General features: G+C 39.2%; 1 protein-coding gene across 2 annotated transcripts in view; it reads left to right on the forward strand.

Moving 5' to 3' along the window:
• Positions 1 to 23,140, forward strand: part of LOC104587716 (Polynucleotidyl transferase, ribonuclease H fold protein with HRDC domain-containing protein) — a 72,381-nt gene extending 49,241 nt beyond the window's left edge. The window contains exons 8-15 of one of the 2 annotated variants that reach the window (XM_088889372.1): positions 1,143 to 1,225; positions 1,329 to 1,374; positions 1,711 to 1,798; positions 1,899 to 2,068; positions 2,577 to 2,903; positions 3,042 to 3,143; positions 22,226 to 22,453; positions 22,496 to 23,140. In XM_088889372.1, coding sequence (XP_088745498.1) covers positions 1,143 to 1,225; positions 1,329 to 1,374; positions 1,711 to 1,798; positions 1,899 to 2,068; positions 2,577 to 2,903; positions 3,042 to 3,143; positions 22,226 to 22,453; positions 22,496 to 22,873 — 1,422 coding nt within the window. In that variant the 3' untranslated portion in view covers positions 22,874 to 23,140. Of the gene's footprint in view, positions 1 to 1,142; positions 1,226 to 1,328; positions 1,375 to 1,710; positions 1,799 to 1,898; positions 2,069 to 2,576; positions 2,904 to 3,041; positions 3,144 to 22,225 lie in introns of both variants that reach the window. The other variant, XM_010245429.3, reaches the window with a different exon arrangement.
• Positions 23,141 to 25,792: the final 2,652 nt, after the last annotated feature.

A 25,792-nucleotide genomic window follows, 5' to 3' on the forward strand; every position in this document is an offset into this window, starting at 1 on the left:
TCTTTGTGCTTCACTACTTATACTGTTTACAATCTTTGATTTCTTTCTGTTACAGCTGTTGCAAGTGGATAGTTAGTTGTGCTGACATGGCCTCCTCTTGTAAAACTGATTAACTGCTTTCGGTTGGTCTGTTCCAGTAGTCTTTACCAAATGATTGACAACATCAAGGTGGAAGTAGTTCATTTGGTAAAATCCTTGGACAGCTTTCTAGTCATCTCAGTCATAGACATTCTAAGAACCTGATCTGAAGTATCACAGTCCTTGAGAGTGAGAGACAAAGTAAGGCTGGAGTGGAAACCACCAGAAGGCAATTAAGTAAAACTGAATTTTGGTGGGAACTCCCTTGGAAATCCGGGACTATCAGGTATAGGAGTAACCAGAAATTCTGAAAGGAGGATACTGGTTATGTTCTCAAGACTGATTGGTACAGGGAATTCACTGAAGGCTGAACTTTTGGCATTACTACAAGGTTTGAAGCTAGCTAAACAAATGGGATACAGACATATTGAGGTGGAAGGTGATTCAAAAATGGTCATTTCCTGGGCTGCAAGCAGCAGCCATACCCCTTGAACGTTAAACATATGATTAGGGAAGTGGGACATATTGCAAATGAGGTTGTTGCGGAATTTAATTGGGTCCAAAGGAGTGTAAATGGGCTAGCTGACTATCTAGCAAAACTAGGGGCAATGAGACTGCAATTATTTTGGGCTGCACTGTAATGAGAGAGAAAAGAGTGTTTAAATGGGATCATCAGTCCCATCACCAAGTTGTATGAACTGTTTCCAATCTGAAATTTAAATAAAATACATGTTTACTGATAAAAAAACATGAATGATGTTAAGCAAGAGGACATGGTGCATCTCGATGAAGAGGAGGGAACTATAAAGGTGGGGTAAGTTGGGGGTTCTAAGATTGCCTAATTTCTGAAGGTGTGGTTCTGGTGTCTGTGGTTGTACTTTGGGTTTTTTTTGTTTTCTCTTTTATTATTTGTGGACTTTATGTTCAACTGTTGCTGTTTGGTTTTCATTACATACATGTAAACCAAAAGATTAGTAAGTATCATGAGAAAGCAAATCTTATTGCTTACATGTATTTATGTTGCTGTTTGGTTCGTCCTCTGAACCAGAGCTTATTGTTTACAGGTATACAAGCGTGGTTATGACATATGTCTGCAGCTTTATGAGAAAGAGCTCTTTACAGACACTTCATATCTCTACATATATGGGTTTGTTGTTTACTCTCCCAGCATATGGAATTTCTGTTTTACCTACAACCAGTGTTTATTAGAAAATAACTTTCATCACTTACTTTTTACCTGTTCGTAACAGGTTACAGGGGGCTAATTTCAATGCTCAACAGCTTGCTATTGTTAATGTGAGCTATTTGTTTATTCCTCTCATCCCTCTTGCATCTGTTTTTATTATTACTGCTTAATGAATAAAACTTGCCTCAGGATGGTTGTTGGGCAGATGTTCTAGATGACCTTTGATGTGCTTCATATGTTAATGGTCCTTTTCTCACCAAGATTTTCATGTACAATAATTATCCTGGTTGAGTTAATCCAAGTTGGTAGTTAGAACATTTGTCTACTTAAATAGTCACAAATTTCTTGGTTCTTAGAGCTGCTACCATTTAGTCTTTGCAGTTTCTTCCATTAGCTATTTTGTTGGTTCTTAATGCTGATAATATTAAAACTTCAAATGGACACAGGGTCTTTGTGAATGGAGGGATGTTGTTGCTCGTGCAGAGGATGAAAGTACGGGCTATATATTGCCAAATAAAGCATTGCTTGAGATAGGTATGAGAGGTGTTTTAATTACCTAAATTGTCCTAGTATATATATAATGCCAATGCAAGTCAACTTAGTTTCAAGCTTTTCGTTTTTCTAAATAAAAAAGCCAGGGAGATGCCCCTCACAAATGGCAAGCTGCGCCGATTGGTGAAGTCGAAACATCCTTACGTTGAGCGCAATCTTGGTACTGTGGTTAGCATAATCAGGAGTTCAATCCAAAATGCTGCTGCTTTTGAAGTTGTTGCTGAACAGCTAAAGAAGGGTCGTTTAGAAATGGTAAGACATGCATTTAGATAAGTCCACAAAAAAAAGTGTCTTAAAAATCAACCTCCACTGTCTCCATCTACGAACTCTCCTTGGTATAAAACTCATCATCCCATTGATGTAGATCAATAAAATGGTAGCTAGTTCTGTCTTCTTGTAGGGCTATTGCACAGAAAATTAAATTTATCCTTCCACTGTATGAGTGTGCTGCTCCAGACAGAGCTCATGATTGAACATACATGCATTCCTCTGCTGGAAAAGTTGTACTATTAGTCCTGTGACTTCTTAGTGTGACTTTTTATGGCTAGATCCATGAGGTGATTCAGTGTGTTTGTTAAGGTGCTGAATTTTTCATCTGGACAGTAGCCTTGAGAAATAGGTAGTCTTGATAATCCTGTTTCACCAGCATAAACATTGCATGATTTTGTTTTTCTTTTGTGATTCTTTGCACACCTTAATTTCTGATTGCATGGTATAATTCATTTTCCTTTTCAATATAGCTTCATGTTTTGATATGTAGGTACATGAGGAGAACACAGAAACAGTTCAAAATGGAACCGGAACCTTATCTTCAGGAAATCTAACAAGCATGCAAAATGCATCTGCTCAAACAGAAATGATTAATAGCAATAGTGGCACTGGAGTAAACTGGAAGATGAACAAATATCCAGTGGCTTCTCTGCAAGTCAAGGAAGAGCCCTTAGAGCTTGGTGGTAGTGTTGTTGAGTGTGGTAGGGATGAACAGAGGCAGCATGAGCTACTTGGTGAAACTGGAAAAATCGAGAATGAAAGGGGCAGCTGTTCATCACAACTTCCAAATGAAAATCCCATCACATTGAGGCATATGGTAGACAGAAATTCTTGAAAAGGAACTTTACATTTGATGATGAGTGTACATTATAATAATTGCTCATTGGATTTTATTTCCTTTTTTTTGTTGGCTGGTGGGATGTATGTGCTGATGTAGCTGTCAATTCTTTTGTAGGATACTGGGGCAACTATTCAAGTGTTGAAGAAGCCAAGCTGTTCTTTTGGAGCACTGCTAGGGAATTCTTCCTCAAAGAGAAAGCTTAATCAGGTTCAGAAGGTGAGTTAAAGAAGAGTACTGTTCCTTGGTGTAGCTCTCTGTAAATACAATTGTCCATATAAAGAGCAGTCAACCTTTGGTCACCAGTACCATGGAAAGGAGGGTTATCCACTCTAAACTGTGGATCTCACTTTTTAGAGTGGAAACATGTGCAAATATGTTCCTATTTGTTAGGTTCATAGTTCTATTGCATTCTTAGTTTCATGATATTTTTTAACATTAAGGCTTAGTTTGGAAGGAGTACAAATACAAATATGTGCAGAGCAAGTACATACAAAATAATACAAAATACAAGAATAGTGAAGAGAGAACAATAGTATAATAGAGAAAAGACAATCAAGAAAAAAGTCATTGAATAATAAAAGAGAAAATATAAACTCAGTCACCTTACTCGTGTTGAGTTGAAATTGGGCCCGGGTTAGTCTTGGGTTGGCCCAACTTCTGTACTTCCTTTTTCCAAATGTACTAATTTACTAGTCTCTTTTCATATTAATTCAATATTAGCATTCATTTGTGTAAAAGAATATGGTTATCATGTTTTAGAAAAAAGTTTGCCCTTAAACTAGAAATTATTGGCATACAATATACATGCATACATGTATCCATGCTACTATTATAAGTGTGAATAAGGTCTAGATTCTAGACATTTTGACTAAGATGCCCCTGTTTTTGAATTTGGTCCTTATATTATGACAGCAAAAGTGTAATTTGAACTACTACTTTTATTAAATTCAATCTACTCCCTCTCATTAAGTCTTATATTTAATGTATTAACTCCAATTCCCTCTCAATAAATCAGCTTTATGGACTTTTCTTGACTGAACAACCCTTACTATTACTTTCTACTTCATTCAAGTCTAGAGTTGTAAAGTGGGTTATGCTGCCCACATGTCGGCCTAGCACGATGTGTCATGCTGGGCTTGGGTTTTGAGTTTTGTGGGATGGCACGACAACAACATAACATAGTGGTAAATACCCTTACCCCTTATTCTCATCACACAAATTCTCATACTCTCATATACTCATCTACTCTCACATACTCTCTCCTACACTCTAATGCTCTTAATTTCTTGCTACCTAGTCCATAGTTCTCAACTTTATTCAAGTTTCAACAAGAAGGCTTGCTCAAGTGTCTCAAGTTAGCAATCTGGGAGGCTTAGAAGCTTCGTCAATTGAAATGAAGTTAGGATTCTAGACTAGTGGACTGGGTAAGTTGTAATTAATTTTCCTTTTTTAGGGTTTTAATACTTCGAGAATACTTCGAGTATCATAGTATGACAACATCGATATGGGTTCTAGTGGTTCTACGGATGATGCTATTCAAACCACCCATACTATATTGCTAGGGGTGGAAAGAGAAAGACAACCAAGTCTAGGAAGTGTTTAATATAGAAACTCTTGAGGAGAAGGGAAAAAGAGGTGTTAAAATAAAAATGTAAGAGTGATTTTAGTTATAGAAGCAAGGATGGTACTTGCCATTTGGCTAGACATTTAGCCAATCAGTTATAAAATAATCAAAATCAATGACAAATTGAGTGTGGGTTTTATGGTAATTTTGAATATTCCTAGGAAAAGAGAGATAAGAATTAGCTAATTTTGAATACACCGAATAGCTATTTTTATTAGTTGAAGGTCCTTGGCTAGAAAGATTTTTACAATAATCAGTAAATCTCCAATTTAAAAAAGTTTGTGGAAATACTATTAGAGCAAATCCTTTAAAAATTTTCTACTCATAAAAAAAAAAATTAATTTCTAGTTTATCAACACTTAATTCTAAAGTTGCACTTTATGATATTTGGACTTCTAAATATAATGTAAATTATATTTGTGTTACTGAACATTTTATTGATGAAAATTGGCTTTTACAAAAAAGAATGTTAAGTTTTACCAGACTTGATTGGCTATATACTGGCACGGTAGTTGTTGCTAGTATATTAAATTATTTACTTTGATGATGCTACTGATAATGGTTCAACTATAAATATTTTAAAATCTCAATTAAGACCATGTTTAAATGGTAAATTATTTCATATTAGATGTGTGTGTCACATCTTAAATCTGTGTACAACATGCATTAAATATTATTTCAACTGACATTTCTAAAGCTAGAAATTGTATATCTATATTAGAACTAGTTCTAGAACAAAAAAAAAATAATGATTTAAATATTTATACAAAAATATGGTCTAAAATATAGAAATTTTGCATTAGTTGTTCAACATAGGTGCTATTCCATATAAAGGCATTCTTACTAATTTTTATAATGAAAAAATGACCCATGTTTTTATAACTGATATAAACTGGGAAATTGCAGTTTGTATAGAAGGTCTTTTACAAATTTTTTATGGTGCAACTAATGCATTTTCGGGTGTTTATAATTAGTAGAAATACTTTAAAATTTTAAAATAGTATTGATGTAATGGAAATTAAATTGAAAAAAACTAATGTGGTGGCGTGACACAAGATGTTCCACTACCCAGAGTAGGAGGCATAGTTTAGAATGCGGGAAGCGAAAGCCTCCCGAGTGCGAGGTGTAAGCCTCGAGCATGTATTTTTATTATAATTATAGTGGGTATATTAATAAGAAAATGATATTTTAAGCATAAAAATATACATAACACTTAAACGACTTAATTTCAATTCTCTAATTGTCAATATACTTGGTACTTGAGTTCTAAATCTCAAGTTTTCAACTCAAGTTCTTTTGCACTCCATGCAACAACTTACAATTCCTAATTCAGCTATGCAATATAGAATTATAAGTTGCAAAAAACAAAAATCTCACAAACCACTGCTTCAAAATAAAAAATTCAAATATCTAATAATTGATAAATAACAAAAACAAACTACAAATAAATACAAAGAGTTGTTGCTAGATTATTTTAATTTTTACAATCTACATCAGCAACAGAATAGAGTCAATAGACTAAATTAACATGTCTAAGGTTCAGAAATTCAAATTTAAAATTATTCTTTAATCACAAATGAGGCATTCACTATCAAGAAATAATTTACCAAAAGAAGAGAAGATAGAAGTTACTTGAAGAGTTGAAGATGATGGCTGAAGCTACAGCCAACAGTGTGGCGTCTTGACCTCTTTGATCTTCTTAGGGTCTTCTAAAATAAAGAGAAAGAAAAAACAGTGTGGGAGACTTAATAGAGTTGCGTGGTGTTTTTTTTTTCTTTTCTTTTCTTTTTTTAAATGTAGCTATGTTCAAGGTAAAGACTGAACAGAGAAAGAAAAGAAAGAGAGAAAATAATAGAAAAATAAAAATATCCCATACTTGAAGAAGATTTGAGAGGTTGGTTGAAGAGAAGCTTCAGGCTTCAGCAGGTTCGCAGTTCACAGCTTCATAGTTTCACTCAAGCCCTTAGTTTTGTTCATTTGCAAAATGAATTTATGGGGAGCTTTTCCCCCTTTTTACACTTAAACAATGCTATATTAAAGTGGTGCCCATGATATAATTGTAGCCCACAAATTAAAACTTAAAAAACTAAAATAAATAAAACAATAAATTGTTTTAAAATGCAACACATGTGAGGCGTATGCCTCTTGTATAAGGCGTGATTGAACTGTATGCCTCTCAAGAAGTATATGCCTTTGTACACGCCTCTCTATTGGAGTGTGTTTTTGCAGTGTTGCCTGGATGTCACGGGGGTAATCGTTGGGGCCCCGTGCGGCACTCGAAATGGGCGAGTAAGCCTACGAAACAAAGCAAACACACACACAAAGGCAACACGAAGGCACACGAATTAGCAAAAGGCTACTTGTATTGCATTAATCAGTGGTAAGCACAAGCACACAGTACAGTGTCAAGGGGATCTCGTGCTTAACCTTTACACGCTTATGAGCTCACTCGACTACCTACCTCCCCTCAAAGAGTACGTTAAGCTTTTGGGGGAGTGACAATAGGAAACATCAAAATGATGGAAAAGCATACTAAGTAATTACAATAACGCCATTGGCGGTCCCCCTTACAAAATACAAGTAAAGCCCACCCATGACACACATGTTGACACCATGAAGGCACACGGTTGGCACTCGGATGGCTCACTGTAGGTGCTTGATGGCGCGGCGAAGGAGTCACTTGTGACATTCTCCCCCACTCAATTCGATCTACGTCCTCGGAGATCGGCTTCGGCTGGTCCCTTAGAGTCACTGTTGCGGAAGGAGGGTTCTTCTGCTGCTCCCCGAACCAGCTGTCGTCCAAGGCCGAGGTGTATATTTTGGTGGCATGGTTGGGTTGGCTCATTCTGTAAGGGTTTCCTATGGCTAAGTCCTTTCCTGGCAGCCTCAAGGTATGTTAGTGGCTGGTTCTGTTTGGCTAAGGGGTAGGTTTGGGCCAGGTAAGGATCAAAATGGTGTTTTGGATTATTAAGGTGTGGATTCCCATGCATTTTTCCCCAAGGGTATCTCACCAGGCTACTACGGGAACTAGCCTTTGGGATGATGTGAATGTGGTCCCTGAATGGCTTGGGTGGCACTCGCTCTCCCCGGTGGTTGTGGTCGTAGATGAGGGCAAGGTTTGACACGGCCTTGGGTCTTCTTCTGTTGGGCCCACCAGTTGCGGGCACTTGCGGCTTCTGCTGCGAAGTCGACTTCTGCTGATGTGGTTGGCGCTGAAGTTGATGCTGCTGCTGGTGTTGACTTGGGCGCTGGCATCGGTGTTGGCGCTGAAACTGGAACTGTCTTGGGGGTGACTTCTTCCTGGTGACGACTTCCCAACCCGTTCCAGTGTCGATGAAAGGTACTTGACAGGGGTTCTTCCTTGCTGACGCAGAGCTGTCTTCATGGTTGATAGTTTCTTGGTACAACTGCAAGGCTGAAAGTTGCTTCCCAAGTATCTGCACGGCTGATGAGACAGGAACCATGCAAGGGGAGTGTTCGTCCAGAATAAGCAAACTGTTGATGTGTGGCATAAGTGCTGCTTCCGCCTGCTTGAGGAACTCCACTCCAAGAACCACCTGAAAATCATCCAAGGGAACCACAGATAGATTGATGGGTCCTTTCCATGGTCCAACTTGGAGTTCTACTCCACGGGCCGTGCCCTCTACTGCCTTGGCCCCGGAGTTGACAGCCTTGACCCACCCAGTTTGTTTGGTGGTGGTCAAGCCGAGTCGCTTTGCCTCCGCAAGCGAAATGAAGTTATGGGTGGCCCCAGTGTCCACCAAGGCTTTGGTCGGCCTCCCGCCGAGGGTGATGTCTACATAACTCAGCCCCTTGTGGGCTTTGGTGGGCCTCTTTGATGTGGCCTCTTTCTTGACCATGGCATTGATGAGTTGGAGGGCGCCTACTCTGGGCGCCGCTGTGGGTTTCTCCTCATCACTCTCTTCACTATCGCTGAGTTTGGCGATGAGGGCAGTTATTTTCTTTCGGGTTGGACAGTCATTTGTCCAATGCTTCCCGTTGCAAAGGTAGCACGGCGCAGGAGGAGGTCTTCTAGTTGATTGGTGGCCCTGGTAGCTTGGGCCTCCTTGTGGCTTCTTCCCTTGTTGGTAAGTGTAGGGCTTGTTCACGGGCACTGGCTTCTCCTTTGTAGGGGTTGATTGTGGATCTCCCCCACTCAAACTCATGGTACCTGGGCTGGATGGTCTTTGCACATCTTCTTTAGGTGTTCTCAGATCAACAAGCTGTTCAGCTATGGCCATGGCGGTGGCGAGGTCCTCAACCCCGCGTCGCTGGAGTTCGAGCTCAGCCCATGGCTTGAGACCATCCATAAAATTGAACAGAAGATCCTTGTCGGACATGTCCGTGATCTCCAGCGTCAAGGCCGAAAACTCCTTGACGTAGTCATGTAGTGATTCTTGATGTCTGAGATTCTTCATTCTTCGGCGCGCCAAGTACTCTACGTTTTCTGGGTAGAACTGCCGCTTGATCTCACGCTTGAATCCAACCCACGTGTCGATGGTACGGGTTCCACGTTCAATGTCTTGGCAACACCTACGCCACCATAACATTGCTATGTCAGTCAAATACATAGCAGCTGTACGTACCTGAGTTTGGTTGTCAATGATGCCAGTGGCAGAGAAATATTGCTCCAGTTGCCACAAGAAGTTGTCAAGCTCCCTAGCATCCCGGGCACCCGAGTAAGGCATTGGCTCTCGGATCTTGATGTTCATGGAAGCTAGGGTGGAGGGAGTGCTTGGTGTGTTGGCCACTGCCCTCTTTAGGAGAGTCATCTCATCCAATTGCGCTTGGAATTTGTCTAGCAAGCCCTGTAGGCTGCTTTGGGAAGGCCCAGCTCCCGAATTCTGTATGGTGGTGTGCATGTCTCTGAAGGCGCCATTGAAACGTCCTTCTAGTTCCACCACTGCATTCTCAACCGTCTCTAGGTTGAGGTGGAGTTCATCAACCCGGTCTCGGGTTTCTCCCACTGTCACCTCACAACGTAGGAGGCGCATGTCCACGGTAGCTAGTTGGTCGACTGATTTGTCATGTTTGCTAGCTTTGGTTGTACGCCCCTTTGGGGCTTGTGTCTTGGTAGGTTCGTCAAGTGGAGCTTCGTCGGTGTCGTGGGCTTGAGTCCGCCCATGTGGTGTGTCATCGGAAACGCCCCGATTGCTCTTCATTGCGTTGATGTAGGGATGAAGACGGTCCAGAGTATTTGTAGGAGCACCTGCTCTGATACCAACTGTCACGGGGGTAATCGTTGGGGCCCCGTGCGGCACTCGAAATGGGCGAGTAAGCCTACGAAACAAAGCAAACACACACACAAAGGCAACACGAAGGCACACGAATTAGCAAAAGGCTACTTGTATTGCATTAATCAGTGGTAAGCACAGGCACACAGTACAGTGTCGAGGGGATCTCGTGCTTAACCTTTACACGCTTATGAGCTCACTCGACTACCTACCTCCCCTCAAAGAGTACGTTAAGCTTTTGGGGGAGTGACAATAGGAAACATCAAAATGATGGAAAAGCATACTAAGTAATTACAATAACGCCATTGGCGGTCCCCCTTACAAAATACAAGTAAAGCCCACCCATGACACACATGTTGACACCATGAAGGCACACGGTTGGCACTCGGATGGCTCACTGTAGGTGCTTGATGGCGCGGCGAAGGAGTCACTTGTGACATGGAGGCACACCTCTAGGCGTATGCCTCCCACACCTTTTAAAACATTGGTTGCAATGTCAGATCGTAAGATTAGAAAAAATGGTTTAAATGTTATACTTGAATCTTTTTATGAAAATATGACAAGTGATATTGGAACGAAAAAAGATGAAGTTAATTTATTATTTGTACAACCTCGAGTTCTAGTAGTGGAAGTTAATAATTTATTTACAAATTCCCTTTGCTATGAGGAATTAAATAATTTTGATATTTTATCTTGGTAGGAAGAACATTGAAAAAATTATTCAGGGCTTGCCCCCATGGCACGTGATCTACTAACCCCTCCGATGTCCACAGTTTGATAATGCGGCTCATGAGTTTAATCTCTCAATAGATATTACACCTTTGTTCTTAACATTGCACTACAACTTGTTACTGTATACTCCAAGAAACCTGTGAAATTGCAAAAGAAAGCCCAATGATTTGATGTGAAAGATTTGAGTGTTATTTTGTAACTCTTTCAGTGACACATCTTTAAAGTTTTTGGCAGGACCCAAAATCCAGACAGCCTCATTTTATCTCATGAATATCTACTTCACTTAGGGTTCTATTGGCCAACCCTGTGAGAGGACACAACACATTTCAAAGCGTGTAACAAGTGCCAAATTTATGGCTCCTAGATTCCCAGGCATGTGAGAGGACACAACACATGTCCAACCCATATTCTGTCCATGGCCCTTGGATACATGGGGCATGGATCTAATTGGCAAGATTAACCCTCCCTCTAGGGGATATTGTTGGATCCTAGTAACCACAGTCCTTAATGTGGCCAATGTTATCAGATAGCATTGTTTCTCAATAACTGCTAAACCATTTTGGACCAGGAAATTATAGGACTGTATCAGAGGTTTTGGTAACCAATGTCAAGGAAGACATTGGTCCATAAAATTCATTTTGATTATCATGAATAAATTATCAATCATTTATCAAAAAAGCAGACATTGGTCCATAAAATGGGGGATTATACCCGGGTACAGGGTTACAAAGTGCAGACCCATTTTAAAGTACAAGTACTTGTACTTGTACACTCTTTAGTGTGAAATTCAATCCATAGTACAGAATGGACTGAAATACAGACTGAAATCTGTAAGTCATCGGACGTGTTTAAGCAAAGGATGGTCCTTGTACTATGCAGTTCACATGGTTCGTAACTCTAGGATGTGACATGACAACCAACTTAGGTGCATGATCCCAGGTGCACAAGCCCCTGGCTGGCTCATGGAGAAAAAAGAGAAGGAAGAGAATAATAGTAATTAATAAAGCCTTTTATCGGCCAGAAAGTTCCAGAACTATAAATAGCCCAATGGAAAAGGGTCATTTATCAGATACTTTCCAGAGAAGTAGGCGGTCTTAGTTCCAGAGTCTGAGAGAGTGAAAGTGATAGAAATCGATCAGCACCCTTGAAGACTTATTCTAGAAAGAAGAAGGACTGATATGGCATAGTGGTGGTACTTTGGATTTGGACTGAATTGAACACCCAAGGGTATTTTTGTCATTTTTGCAATTTTCTGTGGGGGTCCAAGGGTATTTTTTGTCATTTTTGCAATTTTCTGATATGGCATAGGATATGACAGCTTAGTTTGAGTCCTACTAGGATTATTGAATCTAACAGTTTGACTCCTAAGTCTATTATGAGTCTAACAGTTTGACACCTAGGATTATTATGAGTTGAGTCTATAAATATGTTGGACATTTTACACAAAGGCAATGAATCATATTGAGTTTTCTTCAGCTTATGCTAGCTATGGTGAGTGATTCCCATGCCCTAGAGTGATTCTAGGCACCCTTTGAGTGATCCCAGGTATTTTCTGTCTTCTTTCTCTCCTTATTTTCTCTCTTATTCCTTTAAGAAGCCATTACTGCCATTAACAGCCATAAAACTCTGATCAAGAAGACCATTCAACATTCTCTATGGACTAGAACTGAGCCGGTCCTACATCAGAAAACACTTTTTAGGAGAGGGACCATAAATTTTCCTGTGAGAAACAATAGCCACTGCTTGAGTTTACCTCCTTTTCAGTGCAGATTCAGGGGGAGACGCTTGTTGTTTCTTCGGTTGCATTCTCCAACTTTCAAACCCTAACTGACCAAGCTGACCCCATCTTGTCACACAGGGATAAATGGACAAGGTTTGATCTCTCTAGAGGTGTTTGTGATCCCTCCAGAGGCTGTCAATCACAATAACAGGGTTAGACAGGCCTGATGAAATCAAAAAACCCTACGAAATAGGGCTCAAAAGTTCTTCCAGCAAGAAATGCACCTTCCAGGAATGTGGAGAGCTAAGAGATCTCTACATCATTTCTCTTGAGTCTTCCAAAATAACAACTGATGCAACCATACATCTATTCCCAACAAAAAAGAGCAAAAAAAAGTCAATTACCAATCCTCGATCAGCCCTTCTCATACTCCCATGTGATTGGCTGACCTAGAACTGCAAGCAGATTATTCCAGGAAGGCTGGAAAAAAATGTTCTGATAGCAGGTGTAAGATCTGAAATAGAAGATTAAACAAAGAAAACAGTAGAAAAGTGATTTAGGAAGTGAGGAGAACAGAAGAAGAAAAGGGTAGATGGAAGAAAAGATTGATAGAAAGGGGAGCAGAAAGTATGCAGCCCATAAAACAATTAGCCCATATAGTGGTTAGCAGAGAAAGATAAAAGAAGAGAATGGCCAAATGGGCACATTACACAATCAGCCCCTAAAACATATTAAAGAAATGTCAATATAACTAGTTGTAGGCCCATCTCAACGATTGTTATGTTATATATGTTGGAAATTCTTTTCATTTCTTTAATTATGAACATCTAGTAGTTATGAAGTAAGCTGCAGGCTCATATTGATCGCAATTCAGAATGGGAACTGAATTCTATGAGATAATCTCCTGATGTAGGACTAATGTTTTCCAAGGCTAAACTGATAATGAATTTGAGGGAAACTGAAAAATGAATGATGATGGTATCATGGTAAGGGGGTTAGGTACAAGTTTTGGGTTTGAGAGTGAAAACAAAGAAATTTCAATATATGAAGATAAGAATGGAATTACTTTTCACTGGTTTAGAGGAAAGGTTATGAAGTCAAAGCAAAGCAGGGGATTGAATTTGAAGAGGTTTTAAGAAGGTTAGGCTTAGTAGAAAAGTTTTAATAACCTGTTTTGATATAAGGTTTGTAAAAGAAAGAAGAAAAAGAAGAGGAAAAGGTTCCTGCTAGAAAGAAAGAGAAGAAATAATTAGAAAAGAATGGGGGAGAAGCCAAAAATTAAATCTGGCTGCCCTTTTTATTAGATTATATACTCATAAATAAAAGTGTACAAGTATGCCCTTAGTAAGTCAGCTACTTGTGAGAAGTTGAAAAGTCACACTTAACTTAAACATAAACTAATGGGCCTAAGGCCCAACAACTACCTAACTAAGTTATGTAAATTAAAACAAGTAAAATCATCCCACAACTCAACAGGCTTAAAAGGATGATGTTTCTCAAAATTGGAAATTTTTGAGAACTAGGTTTTTTGTTGGAAATTTTCAAAGCTGTTTTAACGGGATGGAAAAAAATCACCTTAGATAAATTCTATGGCTGCTATAGGTTTCACTAAGATTTGGTAGGGAAGCTTTAGGGTGTGTCATGTGTGGATATTGAGAATTGAAGACAATGGAAGTAGACTTACGTAGGATCAAATTCAATCCTTCAACCAATGTTGAATGTGCCTTTTCCTAGGTATTTGATTGTTGTGGTGGGTTATTGCCCACCTCGGGGGTTCTTCAAGGGCCCCTGCCTCCTACAGAAGGGAGAAGACATTATCAAAAATGTTCCTCTTGTCAAGTTACCTTTTATAGTTCGTTTATAGAAGAATGATTTGCTCAAATAGCTCACTCATGCGATGTAACTAATCCTGCCCATGTGTCACATAAACAAACATAATTGGTGGTCCTGGGGTCCTACATGGGTTAACTTACTTGATGGGCCTAACATGGGCGTTGGGATCTTATCAACTCGCCCTCTCTCCAAAGTATCCTTGTCCTCAAGGTTGAGCTTGGGATACCACTGCTGGAGGGTGGGGTAGTCTTCCCAGGTAGGTTCCTCCAGAGGGAGATGAGTCCAGATCACCTTAGCTTGCCGGAAGATGTGAATCAGTCCTCTAATATCAAGAGTAAACTTAGGGATTAGCAGAAGAAAACAGGTCTGAATAGCTGTACAAAAGAAGAAGATGGCGAAAAGAAGAGGTGAGAGGAGTCGAATCATTCTCCATTCTCCTCTAACCGTATTTTAATAAGATCTAAAAATTTGATGATGACAAGAATGCCCTTAAGTGGGCGGCCAGCTTGACAGTTACATAAAGAAAATAAAACAAAAAATAAATAATAAGCCCATTAAGAACAAAATAAAAGACATTACAAGAGAGGATGTTAGGGCCCATTCGGCCCAGTCTCTTTACACTCCCCCTCAAGCTGAGCATAGATGTCAATCATGCCCAGCTTGCTTATATAATGTGTCAATTTCCCTCTTGGTACTCCCTTGGTCAAGATATCAGCCAGTTGCTCTTCTGATGTGATGAATGGCAAACAAACTTCTCCTGAAGAGACTCTTTCCCCTATGAAATACCTATCAACCTCAATGTGCTTAGTTCTGTCATGTTGAACGGGATTATGTGCAATGTTGATAGCAGCTTGGTTGTCACAATAGAGCATCATTGGTTTCTCATAGTCCACCCCCATTTCCTCTAGAAGAAATTGTAGCCATAGTAATTCTGACACACCATGAGCCATTGCCCTGTATTCTGCTTCAGCTGAGGATCTAGCAACTACTGGTTGTTTCTTACTCCTCCAAGACACAATATTCCCAACAACCAGAGCACAATAACCAGAGGTGGATCTTCTATCATCAATACATCCTGCCCAATCTGCATCAGTAAAGGCTTCCAGCTTCATGTGACCATGCTTAGCAAATAGAATACCTTTCCCTGGAGTACCTTTCAAGTAGCACAGAACCCTTTCTACAACAGCTAGATGAATATCTCTGGGAGAATGCATAAATTGACTAATAACACTTAGTGCATAGGAAATATCTGGCCGAGTCATGCAAAGGTATAACAACTTTCCAAGTAGTCTCTGAAACACTCCCTTATCAGACAAAGGTTCACCATCTGTAGCAGAAAGTTTATGATTAGGATCAATGGGAGTGGAGATGGGTTTAGCTCCAAGTTTACCAATTTCAGCAAGAAGATCAAGGACATATTTGTGCTGAGATATGAAGATACCATCCTTAGATCGAGCAACTTCAATGCCCAAGAAATACCGAAAATCTCCCAAATCTTTGATTTCAAATTCATAGTTGATAAATTCTTTTAGTTTGCTGGCCTCTTCAATGTCATTACCCGTGACCACAATATCATCAACATAAACAATCAAGAAGGTCACCAGAGAGTCATTTCTCTTCAAGAACAGTGTATGATCAGATTGTGTTTGGATGTAGCCAAAGGAGACAAGAGCAGCCTGAAATCTCTCAAACCAAGCCCGAGGAGATTGTTTGAGACCATAAATAGATTTATGTAGTTTACACACCTTGCCTTTCATTTCTTTCCCAACACTCCTGGAGGTAGAGACATATAGACCTCTTCATGTAGGTCTCCATTCAAAAAGGCATTTTTAACACCAAACTGGTGTAGGGGCCAGTCAAAAGTAGCTGCTAGAGAAAGTAAAACCCTGACTGAGGTCATCTTAGCTATAGGAGCAAATGTCTCAAGATAGTCAATGCCATACATTTGAGTGTAGCCCTTAGCAACCAACCGAGCCTTAAACCTCTCAACAGAGCCATCGGAGTGATTTAATTGTAAACACCCATTTACAACCCACTGGTTTTTTCCCTTCCGGCAAGTCCACAATATCCCAGGTATGGTTCTTATGCAATGCATCAAGTTTAGCCATCATAGCATTCCTCCATTCAGCTTGAGATAATGCTTTCGGTACAGACCTGGGTATCACATGGGAAGAAACAGAGGCAAGAAAGGAGTAGTAGGAAGGGGAGAGAAGGTTGTAAGATAAGTTTTTTGAGATACAATGGGCTGTACACTTCCGCTTGCCCTTGCGAAGAGCAATAGGAAGGTCAAGATCTGGGACAGTCAGAGATGGGTCACTAGAGGGCTGACCTGTTACCTCAGGAATGATGGGAGTGGCAAGATGCTCTTCTGAAGGATTGGAAACAACCTGCACATGTCTGAATCTTTGCCTTTGGTACCACCTTTGGAGAGCAGGAGTAGAAGCAGGAGGAGGAGCAGGGATATCAGAGGTAGGTCCAGTGGAAGAAGTGGACACCCCATGATCTGACTCACAAGGGATGGGAAGAGGAACGACTGGAGACATAGCAAAGGGCTCGTCAGGTTTCTCCCCCTCAGGAGAAATGTTAAAGAAGGGAGTCAACTCGGCAAAGGTGTCATCCCGAGATACAAATCGGGTGCCACGAACTGGATCAAAACAGCAGTAACCCTTCTGTGTGGAAGCATATCCCAGAAAAACACACTTATGAGCCTTAGGTTCAAACTTGTGCCTTTGGTGACTATGAATATGCACATAGCAAGTGCACCCAAACACACGGAGAGGAAGGGAAAAGAGATCCTCATCCGGGAAGAGAAGACTAAAAGGAGTTTTAAAGCCAAGGACCCGGGAGGGCATACGGTTGATCAGAAAGGTAGCAGTAAGAACAGCATCCCCCCAAAATTTTATAGGAACATGGGATGCAAATAAAAGGGATCAGGCAACCTCAACCACATGTTTGTTCTTTCTTTCCGCCACCCCGTTTTGTTGTGGAGTGTAGGAACAAGAACTTTGATGAATAACCCCAAAAGTTTCAAGATAGGTGGAGAGGGTTCTCTCAAAATACTCCTTAGCATTGTCAGAACGGAATATTTTGATACGAGTATTAAACTGGGTGAGGATGAGTTCATGAAATTTTTTCACAATAGCTGGTACTTCATCCCTGGATTTCATGAGATAAATCCAAGTGTAGCGCGAATAATCATCAATAAAAAGGATAAAGTACCTATAGCCCCCCATGGTTGGCATGTGATATGGCCCCCACACATTAGAGTGAACAATATGGAAAGGAGAAAGTGATCTTTTATTGCTAATTGAATAGGAATGTCTACAATGCTTTGCCAGCTCACATGATTCACAATGAAGACTCGATAAAGACACTCCTTTAAACATATCTGGGAACAGATGACTCAAAGCAGAAAAAGACAAGTGACCAAACCGGAAATGACATAATAAAATTTTGTTAACAGACTCTAACACGACTGACTCTAAGGCAACTCCATGAGGTGGTCCCAAAGCTTGATCCGGTGTGTCCAGCAAGTATATTCCGTTCGCCTCATGGCCACTCCCAATCATCCTCTGAGACTGCAGGTCCTGAAAAACACAATGAGTGGGAAAGAAGGTTATGTTGCAATTCATGGATTTTGTTAAGCTACTAACAGATAAGAGGTTTGTGTTAAGCTTAGCAACATGAAGGACAGAAGATAAGAACAGGGTGTCAGAGGTCTTTATATCACTTTTACCAGAGATGGGGGCAAGGGACCCATCGGCAGGGGATATTTTCTCTTTCCCAGAGAGAAGGTGATACGAACAAAAAAGGTTGGACAGGCTGGTCATATGGTCTGATGCACCGGAATCAATAATCCAAGGGATTTTATGATTACCTGAAACTGAAGCATGATTTGCAGAAGCACGAATACCTGAGTGAGTGAAAGCCGATGAAGATGATGTACTGTTGGAAGGGTGAGCTGAAGAAACTGTAGCTTCCAAGTGATTTAGGAGCCCCCCATACTTTTCAAAGTCCAACTTCATTGCGGCCAACTGCTCGATGGTTGATTTCTCTTCATTCTCCTTACTTCCCTCTTCAGGTACTGTAGCAACATTAGCAGTCTTGGGTTTTCCCACCTGACTGCCCTTCTTAGAGTTATTGTTGTTCTTAAACCTATCAGGGAGAAGTCCAGGATGAAGCTTCCAGCAGGTGTCCTTTGTATGTCGTGGTTTCTTGCAATATTCACACACCTGCTCTCTTTTTTCAGTAGGGCCCTTTGGTTTCATTCCTACATGTGCAAAATGTTCTGTAGGTGGACTCTGCAACTGAACCTGCGGCCTACTCTCCTCACTACTTATCATAGCATATGCCTGTGAAAGAGTAACCTCATCTCTGGCCAAAATATTTTGTCTAATAGTATCAAACTCAGGGTTGAGTCCAGTGAGAAACTCAAACACCCTATTTCTCTCCACCAGCTTTCTATACATTTCAGCATCCTTTTTACTCTCCCATACCACTGTCTCCATAACATCAATTTCCTGCCATAGGGATTTTAGTATAGAGTAGTAGATTGCTACACTCTTCTCCCCTTGTCTCAGGTTCTTCACATCACTTTTCAATTTATACGCTCTGGCTACATTCAGTTTTTGTGAATAGGTCTCAGTAACACTGTCCCATATCTCCATAGTCGAAGACATCCAGAGATAGTGTTGGCTTATATGGGGTTGCATAGAGTTGACTAACCATCCTATGATAGTATAGTTCTCTTGCATCCATTTTTCAAATTCAAGGTCTGTCTCCTCGGGTTTCACTTTACTGCCTGTGAGATACCCGAGTTTTCCTCTACTACAAACATAGATTTTTATACCAGTCAAAACGAAATCTACTGAGGCAGGTCCAGAAACCGGCACCTGCTTGAACTCACTTCTGTATGTCTCCATTAATCAAACGGAAATCAAAGAACCAGAAATTTTGACTATGTAAACTTACTTGAAGTCAAACCAGAACTCGGGTGCTTGAAAACTAGGGTTTTGCTCCGTCCAGTTGATGGGAGGAAGAGAGAAGATGCAGCTGCACCTACCAGACTAACCCAAACTCTTCCAAACCTGAACCGCCCTCCTTTAGTAGTCACCAGACACCTTCCAAGCACAGAGCGCCACACCCGAGCTTCACCTTTCCTGGTAACCTCGAAAATCTCTAGTCGGCTAGGGTTTCGGGCAGCAGCAGAACAGCATCACTTCTTGGCAAAATCCAGTCAGATCTAAACTCTCCAAACCCTCTACCAACTAGGCAAGTGATTCTCTATACTATAGAGAACCTATCTCTCCATACACTCCCTTGATTTTAGAGTGTACAGGAACAAAGGAAAAAAAAAAGGAAGAGGAACTAAACCTTCTCTGATACCAAGATGTGAATCAGTCCTCTAATATTGAGAGTAAACTTAGGGATTAGCAGAAGAAAACAGGTCTGAATAGTTGTACAAAAGAAGAAGATGGCGAAAAGAAGAGGTGAGAGAAGGAGTCGAATCATTCTCCATTCTCCTCTAACCCTATTTTATTAAGATCTAAAAATTTGATGATGACAAGAATGCCCTTAAGTGGGTGGCCAGCTTGGCAGTTACATAAAGAAAATAAAACAAAAAATAAATAACAGGCCCATTGAGAACAAAATAAAAGATATTACAAGAGAGGATGTTAGGGCCCATTCGGCTGTTAGGGCCCATTCGGCCCAGTCTCTTTACACCGGACATCGTGCTTCTCCATCTTTACCCTGCGATTATCAGTGTTCTTGAGTGTTTCAGCAACCATCTCTCCTTCTGTTGTGAATTCTGGCAAAGTTTGGCTGGATATCTCACTTGGATTAAGGTTCTTTTGAAGAAGTGAGACAGAAAAACTGGGTGTAGGCGGAAGGTGGAAGGGTGAGCATATATGTAACTGGCCCCACTCTGTCTACTATATTGTAGGGTCTATAATAGTGTGGAGCAAGCTTTTGCTAAGCCCACTGGGCCAAGGAGTGTTGCCAATGAGGCTGCAACTCAACAAACCTGTGCTTTTTATCGGCTACAGATGCTGTCCCCTTCTCTTAGCGAAGGTGGGTTACACCCATAATGAGCGCAAAAAGGGCTCATTCCCATGGACCTGTGATATGTAGTGTTGTACCAAAACTGAGCCCAAGGTAACCATTTCACCCATTGGCATGGCTGCTCCCATACAAAGCACTGCAAATATGTTTCCAAGCATAGGTTTATTTCCTCTGTTTATGGGTGATAGCTGGTGCATTGCCTTAATTTGGTGCCCTCGGCCTTGAAGTACTCTCCCCAAAAATCTACTCATGAAGGTGGAGTCTCTATCTGAGATGATAGACTTAGTCCTGAGCACTTACCCACAAATTCCTGAGCTGACTTCCTCATACTGGCCCAGTAGAAGTGTCTTGATATTCTTTTGTAAGTCGTAACACCTCCAAATACCCCTTCAGGTGATTCGTGAAACAACTGCAGTAGTTGAAAGATAAGCTCAGAGTTGGATGGTATATCTAGCCTGCCTTTAAAGAAGAGATCCTGGCCCACCGCCTTATAATGTGTAAGTGCTGAAGGGTCTGCATCCCAAATTCCCAACGAGCCTGTAGCTGGGCCAAGGATGAATTTGCTTGGGCTTCCCTTTTAAGTTTCTCCATCAAAGGATATACTGGGCTGGATACAGACAACTGGGCCAACTCATGTACACGGGATAAAGCATGGGCTGCTCTATTAGCAATTCCAGGTTTATACTCTATAACATAATCAAAGCCTAGGAGTTTGGACATACACTTCTATTCTGGGCTTTGTATTTGCTGTTCTATGAGATGCTTCAAGCTGCTGTGGTCAGTCTTTATAACAAAATGCCCACCAAAGAGGTAGTTCTGCCACTTTTTCACAGCTAGTTTAGTGCTGAAATTCTCACAATATGCAGAAATATTTCTAGAGAGAAAACAAATAAATTTCAATGCCTCAAGATTGTAATGGGATTTCTTTAAACTGTTGGGCACAAAAGCACGAGAGTTCCCAAAATTTCTAGGGTTATTAGTGGGAATTTTTGAAAACTGATTTAATGGATGGATCTGAGATGGGATTCACCAAGATTTGGTAGGGAAGTTATAGAGAGACAATTATTGTAATATGCAAAAATAAACAAGCTTGTTAATTCAAAAATGTTGAAATAATACACAATCATCTGGTATCTGAGATACACACTAGATCACCTCTAACATTATGCTTACATCAGAAAAACCTCTTTCCTTGTTGAGAATACTAGAATTTTTAGTTTTCAAAAAAAAAAACAAAAAAAAAAGTCCAGGTGCATGGTGTTTGTGGTCTCATAACCATAAGTTGATGTCTCCCTATGCCTGATAAAAAGAAAAAGGTTTCTGGTTTCTAAACCTGACCAAACAGAAAATGAATCACCTTTCTGACACCTTTCTAGTCAACCATAAATTGACTAGCCTGCCGAAGTAGCTATTTTGATTTTGAATGTTGAGTATGGTTTAGTGATCACCATGTTTCTCTTATCTTTTTAAGGATCATTGCATTGACCGGGTTTTTTGGTTGGGGCTATTTGGTAATTGTACACCCTTGTATAGCTGTGTCCCATTAGTCTGATAAGGTTCATGGTAAATACACATATGATACGCATATTTTACACATTTTTTAGGTTAACGAAAAACATATTAAGCTATTCAAAGATTCAGAAAATTATAGGAATATTTTTATCACTAAAAAATAAAAATTTATTATTTTCGAAAATGTATCACTACATATGTGAACGTTATAAAATTATATAATATGTGAATAATATGGATTTTCAGAAAATATTGGATAAAAACATGGGAATATTTTATTTTTAATAATGTATTAGATATATGCATATATTTAAATGTTTACATGCAACAGCAGGAATTATTCTGGACCTGCAATATCCAATTGCATAATTCCTGATCCCGAATAGCCGTTTATGCTAAATTTATAATCTCGTTGTTTGACCACACCCACCCAAAAGCTGGTGGCCATCTGTTCTCAAGATTTTTTATCTTGGCTTGGTGCATGAGAAAGGTTGGCCAGCTGTATTTGCTCATACTGCCTACAAATCATGTGACCTATATGGGAATTGTAATTAAAATTTTCAAGATTAAATTGTTTCAGAACATGGCGGAGCTCAAGGTGGAGCAAATCAAGTTATCTGTAAATCTTCCATTTCATACATTCTCAGGCGGGGATGAACATTCGAAATCACTTACGCAGGAGAGCATTAAACCATTGAAAAGTCTTGATGCAGAGGAAGCCGTTGCCAGGCCACCTGGTGTTACTGACTTTGAAGAGATAATTTCACTTGAAATTGATTCAAATGACCAGGAAGATTGTGTCTCGACAGAAGCTAGAAATGGTTTAGAACACAGAGAAAATTATAGTCCTGAAATTTCTGTTTTGGATACAGATATAGGAGGTAAGCCTATGTCTCTTTCTGATTTATCCTCGAGTTTCCAGAAATGCTTCCAGTCAATAAATCAGTCCAGAAACAATAGAGAGATTCAGAGATCCGCAGATTCAGATGGTGGTTTGCAGTTGAAACCATTCGATTATGCAGCAGCAAGAAAACATGTTACATTTGGGGGGGATCAAAAGGAAGAAACTGGAATGGAGGGTGAAGGCAAAAATCTGCATGACTCGGGGGGAAGGAATAACACTAAAGCTACTAGTAGTGTTCCAAAAGAAGAAAGCAATGATTCTCAACAGGCCAGACGACGTCAGGCTTTTCCAGCCACGGGGAACCGTAGTGCAACATTCTGCTAAGCCTTGGTACAAAGGCTACAAGCGTACGGTTTTATTCGTAGAAATGCTATGGAAAATGAGCCTTTGAGTCAATTGGTGCTGAACTGAAGGAGAAATAAAGTAAATAGAAAAGTAAAACGATATACAAAGTTCATCTTTGTACAGCTCAAATTATGATTTCAACTCAGCCTAATTTTTGAAAATTTCGTGTATGGTTATTAGTTCGGCACTTGTCAGTGTAATGCTATTGTTATGGTCATTTAAGCCCATGAAGGCTTTAGCAGCGTATGGTGCATGGTTTTTTGGTTTGATAACTTGAGGTTTTTTGGGCGAAGTGGTGCTAAGCATTACTCGGTCGAATTGTTTTCTCTTGCTACCTTAGTAGAACTAGCCAACGCAACCGGGACAAATCGGTGAGGGGTTAGACTGAAAAAACTATACCGCCTTGTTGGTTAAGGTGGTCTGACAAATCATTAGAATTTTCAGTGTAATCATAGGGAAATAATATAACAAACCCTAATTGATTAACTTGTCTGTTCCGGTTTTAATTTTGTTTTACTTTGTGATCTATGGTTAGGGGTGGATTCAAGCTGAGTTGAGCCGAGTACTTGGCTATTCAAGTTTGGCTTGTAGAAATAGTGTTTCGATTCAAGCTAGAAATTTGAGCTCGAGTTTGGCTTGGCTTGGCTTGTGTTTGATTGCTAAAAGGTAAAAATTATACATATAAAAATGTTTTTTTTATTTTACATTCAAAAAATTAAGAATTATAAAAATTTAATATTATACATAAAAAATAAAAATATTATTATATATAATAAAAAATTAAAAATATTTATTATATATATATATGTATTTATGTATGTAATAAAATTACTTATTTATTATACTAGGCTCGTGAGCCGAGCTCAAATAGGTCATGAGAAGCTCGGCTCATGGCTGCCCTATCAGTGGTGCCTTTGTTCTTATTTATTCCTATTCCTGTTTGGATGTGAATACATTGAAAAGGGCCTCCTCTTGTTTTCATTTCGAGTTTCCATCTAGGTTTTTCTCTGTTTCCTTAAACCTCTTCTAGTTACCGGATGATTTCATTCTCTTCACTCTTTCGTTTTGTTTTATGATTTTTATCTAGAACTCTCCGCTTTTATTGTGTTATCTTCAACTTACTCTGACTTTTTTCAAACCTTTGGAAAAAACTTAATAGATATTTATCTTTGGAATAAAGACGTTTTATCCTTTATGCCGTTCTATCCATCTCCATCCTTGAACAAAATACCAAATATAAGTAATTGTTCATTCACACAATACTAAATCCCTTCCATTGGACCAACAAAACCAATCCTCTAATCTTACATTGCCAATTTTCTATGACTCAAAATTGCATTTGCCATTAAAGGCACCCACCCTGCAAGGTTCAAAACATCGATATGCCCGATATGTTGGTATGGGCGTATCAGGCAAATCGATACTATTTTTTTTTACTTTTTTTCTTTAACCGGTTTAGGGGGGGCCGGTTTAGGTCTCTTCCATCCCCTGAACCAGTCAGACCCTCGATACACCCACTATAGGGGTGTATCAGTGGGGTCTCGGAACGATACATATCGGCCGATACGTGTCGATACTTTGAACCTTGCCACCCTATACTTTTAAGATTCCAACATTTTGCTCATTTTAGTTAATTGAGTTATGGTAAAAGTAAACTTACAAGATTACCCACCCATCCAAGACAAAATCAATGACCAAAATAACAAATATGACCATTTCAAGGCATAGCTTGAGGGTTCTAGATATCACCAAGAATAGTGAGATTTGAGAATCAAAGAGTTGGATCTCAGGGCTTGTTCATTTCTTGTTTAACTCTTATCTCTTGAGAGGAATATTACAACTTTAATAGGAAAATGGACATTCATTTCCTCTTATATCTTAATGAGGAATTTTACATTTTTTTCTTAGTGGAAAATTTTATTTTGTTTTCCAATGATACCACCAAAACACAAACCATCCTTATAACTCAAGGAATAATAAATTCTAATTATTATTAACAAAAATAACTAATTCAATATTCAGTTACTCAATAATAAAACTAATAAATTATTTATATTTAATAATATTTTAATTAACTAAATTAGTAATTACTTAATTAATGATATTCATTAGTATTATAAACTAATAATTATAATACTAATATTAATAAATTATTAATTATAATATAATTTTTAATTTTAATAATATAAAATTATTAATATTAGAATATTAATAATACTATAATATTATTAATAATAGGTAAAATTCTCAATTACTACCCTATACTTTGGGCCTATTGCTACTTTGGTCCCCGAACTTTAAAATGCGACAATTCAGTACCCGAGTTTTCAATTAGATGTTAACTTATCGTTAAGTGACATTTGAAAAGACACAAATGCCATTCAAGTGTCATTTAATTTTCTTTATCAACCATCTAAACGTTGACAAAAAATTAACAACCCCAAATCCTTACTTGTTCCATTCAAGAAAGTTGGGGTCACGTTTGTGTGGGCATTCTCGTGACCCCAACTTTCTTGAATAGAAGAGGCAAGGATTCGGGACTATTAATTTTTTGTCAATGTTTGGATAGTTGATAAAGAAAATTAGATGACACTCGAAGGGCATTTTTGTCTTTTTCAAATGTCACTTAATGGTTGGTTAACAGCTAGTGAACTGTAGGTACTGGATTGTCATGTTTGAAAGTTCAAATATTGAATTGTCGCATTTTAAAGTTCGAGGACCAAAGTGACACTAGGCCCAAAGTATAGGGTACTAATCGGCAATTTACCCTTAATAATATTATGATAATACAATATAATATTAAAATTAATCTATATATATATATATATATATATATATATTAAAACAAAGCGGTCAAGAAATTTTCTCGTTTTTTTGAATTTTTAATTTTTTTATTCA

Source organism: Nelumbo nucifera, chromosome 6 (assembly GCF_055504915.1).
Source record: "Nelumbo nucifera cultivar China Antique chromosome 6, China Antique-T2T, whole genome shotgun sequence".
NCBI classification, from domain to species: domain Eukaryota; kingdom Viridiplantae; phylum Streptophyta; class Magnoliopsida; order Proteales; family Nelumbonaceae; genus Nelumbo; species Nelumbo nucifera.